Below are 10,580 nucleotides of genomic sequence, written 5' to 3'. Positions count from 1 at the left end.
TGTGTCTGTGTCTGTGTCTGTGTGTGTGTGTGTCTGTGTCTGTGTATGTGTCTGTGTCTGTGTCTGTGTCTGTGTCTGCGTGTGTGTGTGTGTGTGTGTGTGTGTGTGTGTGTGTGTATTCCAGGGAGATGCGTCCAGGCAGCAGGACAGCCTAGCGTTATACCAGAGCAGCGGCCCGCCCCCCCTACTGTCCCGGAGACAGAGTCTGGAGACACAGTACCTCACACACAGACTACAGGTGCTAATACTGCACTGCACACATACATTTTGCACAAACATGTGCTAATACTCACACACACACACACACACACACACACACACACACTGATATGCTTTATTTAAGCAATAAGGCACAAGAGGCTGTGCTTTATGGTTAATAGTCACAGCTGAGGGGCGTTAGGCCTTTATTCACTATAAAGCCCAGATTTAGCCTTATCACGTTTCTACGGTTACAAAACAAAATGGAGAATTACAAATTGAGAAACATATATAGGTGTCTAAATACTTTTGATAATTAATTACTTGGATTATTAATTTGGCTACTACTTCAAATTACCTCAAGACACCACTAAGAATTTGGATCAGAGATTCATAAATGAAATTGAATTTATTACCCTAACCCTAAGAAACAATTTGTAAGTTCTGTAATTGTTCATAGAGAGAATTTGCAAATAAGGAGACTTCAATCATAATTGTAATGGTTTGGAGACACATGGCGATGCCATGGTAGTTTGTAGGAGGAAGAAAGCTCAGCCTGCTCTAGCCAGCAGGGTGTTTAACACTAGAACAGCCGTGCCTTTTTACCTACTAAAAGAGCCGCCTATCCTGATGGGATTTTGAAAATGTAAGGATACTGGGTGGTAGAACGCACATATCTAGGGAAAGTCATGTCCTGAAATTTGATCGAGTGCAAAGATATACAAATGTTTCTGTACTCATGGCTGTTCTAATATTAAATGTGTGCAGGTCCCAGACACAACCCTGATGGGTGAGAGGATGTCTTTAGAAATGACTGCAGTAAATACAGATAGTCCAGAAATAAATATATCATTTAAATATAGCATTTATTTTAACACATGAATTACAGACGTGTGTGTGTGTGTGTGTGTGTGTGTGTGTGTGTGTGTGTGTGTGTGTGTGTGTGTGTGGGTGTGGGTGTGGGTGTGTGGGTGTGTGTGTGTGTGTGGGTGTGTGTGTGGGTGTGTGTGGGTGTGTGTGTGTGGGATACAATCATCCACGCGTGAGTTTACACCAGGGCCAGTTTAGAGATTACACCAGGGCCAGAACTGTAGAGAAGGAAACACAGAAGGTTCACAATGACTCACATCAGCCCAGGTGATATCACAATGTATCTATCATGTCAGACAAAACACTGATACAACACCGTATAAGATGTTACTATATGCTACAATTAAATAATCCAGGTGACTTCAAACAGAGGACTACATACCCCTTATAGCCTCCTGGGCGAAGTACTTGACATCCTTGTCTGTGTCTGTGGCCAGTTTCTCCAGCACTGGTTTCACCTCTGTCTGCAGGGCACTGATGACAAACAAACAGTTATCAGTGGGTGTGACCATTCCTCAGTCCATGCATCACTGCATTGTATTTGACACATTCTGCCTCCACCAGCCTCCCCTGACCCCCACTAGGCTTGGGTGGTTTTACAGTTAAACCAAAAACCTCGCTTCAAAAAATAGTTTTTGGTCAATGTCATAAATTGCTATATATAATAAACACCTTAATGTGTGTTTATCCAGCAACACTGTCTGTGTGGTTTAAGATGCCATGAAAGTGACAGAACTTCCCCCCCTCCTTCCCTCCTCTTCCTCTTCCATCCACATGACTTCCGCTCAGACCGTATCACGCGTGTTTACAACGGTCCACAAACGTAACTTCTAGGCTACATTCTGTATGCTGTAATTCTCGCTGATCTTCAAGTGACATTGGATTACTATTTTGTCCTATTGATTTTTCTTTAAACTTTTTACACCCGAGGACCTAACAACCGGTGAACTATACCAAACTTGAAGCAATGGAGACGGACAATGTGATTTAACACAGGTGTGTGACATGATAGAACAGCAGAACATGTTCTAGAAAGAGCTGTTGGAACAACATTTACATTTAAATTTTTGGCATTTAGCAGACGCCTTATTCCAAAGCGACTTACAATCAATACATTTGAATACTAAGCATGTGAATCAGCAGTCCACCATTTGTTGCAGGAAGAGTACTCTAGCTCGGGCCCGGGGCCACTGATAGAAGGAAAAACCTTCTCCCTATTATCGCCTTCTACTAAAACCTTTTTTATTTTTATTATTTTTATTTTTATTTTATTTTATTACTGGAGAAACTGAGAAACAGTACAAGGGGGGCGATAGAAGTTCTTAGGGACACAGTAGAGGGGAAAGCGGGTGTCTTTAGGAGCCAACAATAGCTTTATATAGCAATATAGCTTTATATAGCAATATAGCTTTATATAGCTATATATAGCAGTATAGCTTCATATAGCAGTATAGCTTCATATAGCAGTATAGCTTTATATAGCAATATAGCTTTATATAGCAATACCGGTGACGCTTTCTAACGATAATGACCGAGGCAAACAACAAGACTTTACCGTGCGTGCCCAGACCGTTACGTGCCCTGCTGAAGCCTGCAGCACAAAACATGCTTGTTTCTGTCCAAAAACCTAGAATAGGCTTGAAGAACGGCCTAATGTTGTAGGATGCTCTTTTATGCCAATTTTCGTTACAGCCATTTTTGTTATTTATTGTTATTATTTGATAAGCCTACTGGATGCTAGAGGCACATTTTTGTTGTTGTGTGAAAATCAAAATGATCGTCATGACACCCTAAGCCGAAACCGAAACCCTGAACCGCAAATCGCAGTATTATTTGGGGATGGTTTAACGGGTATTAAAAGTTGGAAAGCGTCCAAGTCTAACACCCACACAGCCCAGCGCACACACACAGCTAGTTCAGTTGCTCAGTAGTATACACAGCTAATCCAGTTTCTCGCTGAGAGCATACTAGTTAATCAAGTTTCTCACACAGCCCTTTTCCCACACTCCTGCATGCCATGGTGGATTAGGAGAGTGAAGCATGCGTTAGCCATGGGGAGCGCTGTACTCATGTGTCTATGGCTGGGTCAGACTAGGAGGGAGGGCTTTTTGGTGAATCCCATAAGCATGCTGCTGTTGAGGTGTGTGTGGAGGTGGTTAAAGGATGTGTTCAGTGGTCTAACTGAGAACATACTTGCTCTCCAAGACTGGTCCGATCTTCTGGAGGGACTTGGCCACGCTGAAGCGCACGTTGGCCACCTGGTCGTTGGACATCTTCAGGACGATAGGCAGCATCTGCTTGGTGGTGATGTCCTGACCACACACCTCTGACAGGGCCTGAAGAGGGACACCAGGGAAACATGGTTAATAACCAGGTTATGACGCATTATATAATACTCCCTGAGAGAGGACATGAGGTGGTCACAAACACAAGAACACAGATAGTACTCCTGCAGGACAACTGGTAGACACTTGTCATGACATTTATTATGTTGACAAGTTTTTCTATAAATGTCATCATTTTATAAAAAAGTATCTTCCTATTTTGCTTTCCATGAAAAAGTATTTGATCAGTTAATGCCTGAAATGTGAACAAACAAAGTGAGTAAAATAGAGAATAGAGACACTCAGTATGAATCAGCAGGTGCTTGTAGACAAGCGGCAGGCCTCACGTTGATGCAGAGGAGCGTGGTCATCCTGTGATGGTAGTTGGGGTAGTTGGCCATGCCCACCACCTTGGGCACGATGGTGTTCTGAGCCCACTCTGCCCCAAACTTCTCCACCAGCTTCCTCAGGTTACAGGTGGCAGCCACACGGATGGCATACACTGGCATCAGCAAACAGATACTTTAATATTCATTTTGTACACCAACAACAACAACCTTTAAATAAATGGAGCGGTTTTGCCCAAATAGACAATCTCTTCAATGAGAATCCCATGACCTCAAGTTAGTAAAAGCAATGTTTCATGGAATATTTCTATTATTATTAAGTACTTTTTTCTGAGTGGGGCAATGATATTTTTCATTTATAGTGAAGACAGACAGGAAAGTAAAGAAGGGAGATAGGGAATGTCAGCAGGGCATGGGCCGGATTCAAACCCATGCCGACATGGGCATATGTGTCACTGTAGACCGCGGTGCTAGACCACTGGACCACCCCAGGCCACACGGAATATTTATATTTCTGTCATCATGTATAGGAGGCTGCTGATAGCTGTACTCTCTAAATCAGCTTATCTGTGACATAACATCAGAAGCCACAGACCAGATCTCAGATCTCATATTCAACACAATAGCTGATGGCCTGGTGGTCTAAAGTCTTAACCTTCATCAATCAGGGCAAACACTGTACAGCAAAGAGCAGGGATTCTTTCTGCAAATATAGACTAATGAGAGAAAGAGTGTGTGTGTGTGTGTGTGTGTGTGTGTGTGTGTGTCTCACCCCCGACCTCTGTAGTCCCGTCGGCTCACTGCAGGACTTATGTAAGGAGAGCACAGACACACAGGAACATTCCAATGATGTAACCTAGCTAGCCCTTTGTCCTAAAACATTCACTGTGTTCTGTGTGTGTGACAATGCTCTAGGTTGTTATAATAATATGGTGTGCTAGTACATGAACAGCTTTCCGTTCGGTCCACATCTGTCATCATCGGGTGTGGGCCTGTAGCCAACACACGTCTAACCTGCCTAAACGCTCTGCAAGCAAGGAGAGAGCAGAATTGAAGAAGGGGGAGAGAGAGAGAGGCCCTTCTCATTCTCCGGCTGCTTCTCATCCCCCTGTCGTTGGCACAGCTAAGAGCTGCAGACCCACACGTCTGCCTTCTTCCCTCTACCTCCCTCCCACCGTCACAGAGGACATTATGGGACGTGGGAGAGGGACAGGCTAGAGCTGGGACAGAACTAAAACATATTGACTTGTCCTACAGGCTGGCCAGCTCATTATGTGAAGCACTGACAGATGCCTCTAGAAGAGACGGGTGGACAGACAGATGCCTCTAGAAGAGACGGGTGGACAGACAGATGCCTCTAGAAGAGACGGGAGGACAGACAGATGCCTCTAGGAGAGACGGGTGGACAGACAGACAGACAGATGCCTCTAGGAGAGACGGGAGGACAGACAGATGCCTCTAGGAGAGACGGGTGGACAGACAGATGCCTCTAGGAGAGACGGGAGGACAGACAGATGCCTCTAGAAGAGACGGTTGGACAGACAGATGCCTCTAGAAGAGACGGGAGGACAGACAGATGCCTCTAGGAGAGACGGGAGGACAGACAGATGCCTCTAGAAGAGACGGTTGGACAGACAGATGCCTCTAGGAGAGACGGGAGGACAGACAGATGCCTCTAGAAGAGACGGTTGGACAGACAGATGCCTCTAGAAGAGACGGGAGGACAGACAGATGCCTCTAGGAGAGACGGGTGGACAGACAGATGCCTCTAGAAGAGACGGGAGGACAGACAGATGCCTCTAGGAGAGACGGGAGGACAGACAGATGCCTCTAGGAGAGACGGGAGGACAGACAGATGCCTCTAGGAGAGACGGGTGGACAGACAGATGCCTCTAGAAGAGACGGTTGGACAGACAGATGCCTCTAGAAGAGACGGGAGGACAGACAGATGCCTCTAGAAGAGACGGTTGGACAGACAGATGCCTCTAGAAGAGACGGGAGGACAGACAGATGCCTCTAGGAGAGACGGGTGGACAGACAGATGCCTCTAGAAGAGACGGGAGGACAGACAGATGCCTCTAGGAGAGACGGGAGGACAGACAGATGCCTCTAGGAGAGACGGGAGGACAGACAGATGCCTCTAGGAGAGACGGGTGGACAGACAGATGCCTCTAGAAGAGACGGTTGGACAGACAGATGCCTCTAGAAGAGACGGGAGGACAGACAGATGCCTCTAGGAGAGACGGGTGGACAGACAGATGCCTCTAGAAGAGACGGGAGGACAGACAGATGCCTCTAGGAGAGACGGGAGGACAGACAGACAGACAGATGCCTCTAGGAGAGACGTGTGGACAGACAGAAGCCTCTAGAAGAAACGGGTGGACAGACAGATGCCTCTAGAAGAGACGGGTGGACAGACAGATGCCTCTAGAAGAGACGGGAGGACAGACAGACAGACAGATGCCTCTAGGAGAGACGTGTGGACAGACAGAAGCCTCTAGAAGAAACGGGTGGACAGACAGATGCCTCTAGAAGAGACGGGAGGACAGGTGTCTTACCGTGATCGATAAGCCAGGCCATACACAGGGTGTTCAGCTTCTCATCAAAGAACTCCACTCCCTATGGAGACACAGGGAGCTCACCATCAACTCAAAATGCCACTCAGAAGGATGTATTAGTATGTGTGTGTATGGGGGTATAGACTGACCAGCTGGCCTGCCAACAGGGGCATGTACTCTATGATGGCGAGGCGGACCCTCCACTTGGCGTCCTCTGCCAGCTCTACGATGGCGGGCAGCAGAGACTGGGACAGCTGACGGATGCCAATCACCTCGTTGACACAGTCCAGGTTGGAGATGCTGTTGAGACGCACCTCTGGACACTGGGGACAGTAACAGGACAGTGTTTAGAGGAGCACAAAGTAGAACAACATTCAGCAACAGACAATAAGCATAGTTGTTTTGTTTCTCTCCCGTGGTCTGTTTCTTCCACCCTGATTCTAAAGAGCCAGATGATTTCATGACCATGTTCAGTAGCCAGACCCTCCATATCCATCTAGTTAACTAAATAGGACTGGACAGAGTTCCAACAGCTAGCTGAGAGAATACACCACCAGGACTCAAGTCATTCCACATTATATATATACTGTATATATATGTCACCAGAGAAGAAACAACCATCGGCTTCTGGTTATTTATTTTGCAAAGACGGCACCAGTCACCCACGTTAAAGATCGCTAGCTTTCCAGCCAACTTTGCCCTTTGGCTACCAAACATGGGCGGTAGGGAAAATAGTGTCAGACAGACACATAAATAATTGATCTAATTGATTTAAAATGTATATTAAATATGAATACAATTATTCATACTAAAACATTTTAGGATGATATAAATAGTATATATACCGTTCTACCCTACATCTGGTAGTACAATGTTAAAACCAGGTGGAGGGTTGAGCAGTAAATATGTTAAAACCAGGTGGAGGGTTGAGCAGTATCAATGTTAAAACCAGGGGGGTATTCCATCAACACCAGCAAAGGACAAGCCAGGCTTATTTTGATATGTCTCACGAGAAAATCCAAATAAGGCTTTTAATTAATTAAAATAAATAATCTTTTATAAATGTCAGGAAACTTATCAAAACAAGCCTGGATTGTCCTTGAGCGACATTGATGGTATACCCTCCAGGTTAACAGCATTAGTCTCAGTTCATGAGGACAATCTGATCTGCCAGGTCAGGCAAGAACAGACAGCGTGTCATGTATCCCACAGTTGGCAGGCCTCCAGCTACTCCGAGGTTTTTCCTCCATACAAACACACACCAGCCATTGACAATCCACCTTTACTTGGTCTATGAGCTGGGAGCAGGAAGAGAGAGAGAAGGCAGGTGAGGGCCAGGTAGGGTACCTCGTCTTTGAGCTGGGCAAGGAACAGAGGCAGGAGGTGTTCCACGGTGTTGTCCTTCCCCAGGATGGTGGACAGGCCCATGATGACCGAGGCCAGGGCTGACTTCACATCCTGGTTAGTGTCAGACACCAGCTCCTGGAGGGAGGGACAGAGGGGGAGGGAGATGTCAGACTACACCCATCATCAACATCACATTTATGCTCTTTCAGGATCCTTGGGGGCAAAGCTGTTATATTTGGAACTGATAGTGGAGATCCAAATAAACAAAATCAAATCGGCAGGGTGGACAACATTGGATATCATCTTTTCCAACCAGGGGGTGTTTCAGACGTGATGCAATAGTCGCTGCAGAAATGGTTACTGTCAGGAGAAAAGGGGGATCGAGGACCAATTTGAGGACCAAGTGTTTCATTTGGGAAACGTTGAGGTTTCAGGTCATGTGTCAGCAAGCTGCCTGCATGGCCTTTCTGTTGTTGGCACATCCAGCAGAAACAAGGTCTGTGGTGACATGAATCAGTTCTGTTTACACAAGCAGACGCTCTGCACTGCTCATAAACAACGCCATGGAAGATGAAAATACAACAGTGCCCTCTGCTGGCTAAAGGCTTTAGGGAGCTGCTACACTGACGTCATCACAGGCTACAGCTCAGTAGTCTGACAGTGGCCGCATCGTTTTCATATGCACCGAGCAGACGTAACCGAAGGCATACGCCATGCTGCTTTCACTCACACTGAGTTTTCAGATCAGTGCAGATGAAGGACAGGGGATTAGAGGCCAAGTTAGCTTATCGGGGTGCGGCCATGGGCTCTACCTACAATGGACACGTTCATGGCTATGACAGGCTGAGAGAAAGCATTTACAGGGTTATGCTAACCAACAGGCTGAGAGGAGAGTGACCCACCAGGGTCTAGAAACACAGCTGATATTGGCCTCCATCAACAGAGAATCTGTTCAACTCGAGTGTGTCAGTCATCAAACACACATGACTGGCCGCCTCTAGCTAGAGAAATCTAAACAGATGAAAGTACAGTGGTTCGTCTCTTTATGACTCATGGTTGTCTAAAGTTAGTTTGTACCTTGACACAAGGCAGAATGTGAGTCATGATGATGGTCTCTCTGCTGTCTTCTGGTAGATTCTCACAGAACTCTGGGGGGCAGAAGCAAGTTTGGGTTAGTTCACACTGCAAAGCTGTCTGGATGTTAGAGGACTCATTGCAGCAGGGCATCTATTCTATAGTCAGTACTTCACATTACCTGTCTGTTTTCGTTAGTTTCCTTTATTTTCTTCCTGCACCTACAGCACCTAATTGGATCATCTATTGAACTGTAGCTAGACTCACCCTTGACTTTGTTGGCAGCAGCTGCCCTGACCTGTGCCTTACAGTCCTTCAGAAGGTTCTGGAAGGCTGGCACCAAGTCGTTCTTGGTGATCTCTGGACCAACCGCTTTCAGAATCTGTAACATCACAGTAACACATCAATTAACATACAAACTGTGTGCAAAGCAAGCGTGCAAGGGAGGGGGGGGTGTTAAATTAGTGTACAAAGCTGTTTGTTCAAATGTTCATTAAAGCATCAAATATTCTGTATGTAGAAGAAATCTCCTCCTAACCTCAGATAACTTGTCTGCCACCATGTAGCGGACCCTCCAGGACTTGTCCTCTGCCGCCTGGCGAAGGGTTGGCATCACCAGGGTTTCCAGGTCTTCCTGGGGCAGCAGGGTGGCGAAGCTAACACACACCTCCACCGCTAGCAGGCGGACAGATTTCTAACATAGAGGACCATTGGGATTATCTTAATCTCATGTCATTTCTCTTAGCGATAATTCCAGTAATGTATCCGTCCAGTGTCACGCTAACTAATTACCTGCTCATTTGAGGCGAACACAGTGAAGAGAGAGATGATGATACCCTTGACGTAGTCCACCTCCAGAACCTTGGCGAAATCTGTGCGGGTCCGCTCCCGCAGAGCCAGGGCAATGGTGGACAGCTTCTTGATGCTATTCAGTTGTGTCTATGATGAAAGACATTTTGGGGTCAAATTCACTTGGAATGTCCAGGTACCAGAAGATGTTCCATCAGAAAGACTAATATATATATACACTCACCGGCCACTTTATTAGGTACACCTTAGGTGCACCAATTATCAGAATGGGGAAACGGTGATTTAATTTAGTTTGAACGTGGTACGGGTGTTGGTGCCAGACGGGCTCGTTTGAGTATTTCAGAAAGTGCTGATCTACTGGGATCTTCCTGCACAACCATCTCTAGGGTTTACAGAGAATGGCCCGAAAAAGAAAAAAGATAAAATATCCAGTGAGCGGCAGGTCTCTGGGTGAAAACGCCTTGTTGGTGGCAGAGGTTCGAGGAGAACTGCCAGATTGGTTGGAGCTGATAGAATGGCATCAGCAACTCAACTTAACCACTTGTTACAACCTGTTACAGGGTATGGAGGAGAGCACCTCTGAACACACAGTTCGAACCTTGAAGCAGATGGGCTACAGCAACAGAAGACTCCTGTCAGCTAAGAAAGGTTAACTGGGGCTACAACTTGCACAGGCCCACCGAAAGTGGACAATAGAAGATTGGAACAACGTTGCCTGGTCTGATGAGTGCTGCAACATTCAGGTGGTAGGGTCAGAATTTGGCGTAAACAACAAGAAAGCCTGGATCTATCCTGCCTTGTATCAACGGTTCAGGCTGGTGGTGGTGGTGTCATGGTGTGGGGGATATTCTCTTGGCACACTTTGGGCCCTTAGTACCAATCGAGCATTGTAAACGCCACAGCCTACCTGTGTATTGTTGCTGACCATGTCCTTCCCTTTATGACCACAGTGTACCCGTCTTCTAATGACTACTTCCAGCGAGATAACACGCCATGTCACAAAGCTCATCACATCATCTCAAATGATGGTTTCTTGAACATGACAATGAGTT

General features: G+C 46.2%; 1 protein-coding gene across 1 annotated transcript; it reads right to left on the bottom strand.

Annotated features, from left to right (window-relative positions):
- Positions 1-1,269: 1,269 nt before the first annotated feature.
- Positions 1,270-10,456, bottom strand: LOC308164030 (uncharacterized protein; the record flags this gene model as incomplete). The annotated part of the gene is made up of 12 exons (XM_080538195.1): positions 1,270-1,286; positions 1,451-1,542; positions 3,262-3,404; positions 3,740-3,894; positions 6,298-6,358; positions 6,447-6,620; positions 7,645-7,779; positions 8,722-8,792; positions 8,986-9,100; positions 9,257-9,412; positions 9,511-9,657; positions 10,436-10,456. 12 exons carry the CDS (start codon positions 10,454-10,456, stop codon positions 1,270-1,272), a joined length of 1,287 nt encoding a protein of 428 aa, XP_080394321.1.
- Between the last annotated feature and the right edge of the window lie 124 nt (positions 10,457-10,580).

The sequence above is a fragment of the Nansenia antarctica genome (assembly GCF_963989245.1).
Source record: "Nansenia antarctica genome assembly, chromosome: 8".
In the NCBI taxonomy this organism is placed as follows: domain Eukaryota; kingdom Metazoa; phylum Chordata; class Actinopteri; order Argentiniformes; family Microstomatidae; genus Nansenia; species Nansenia antarctica.
This window is presented reverse-complemented; position numbering and strand designations above follow the sequence as displayed.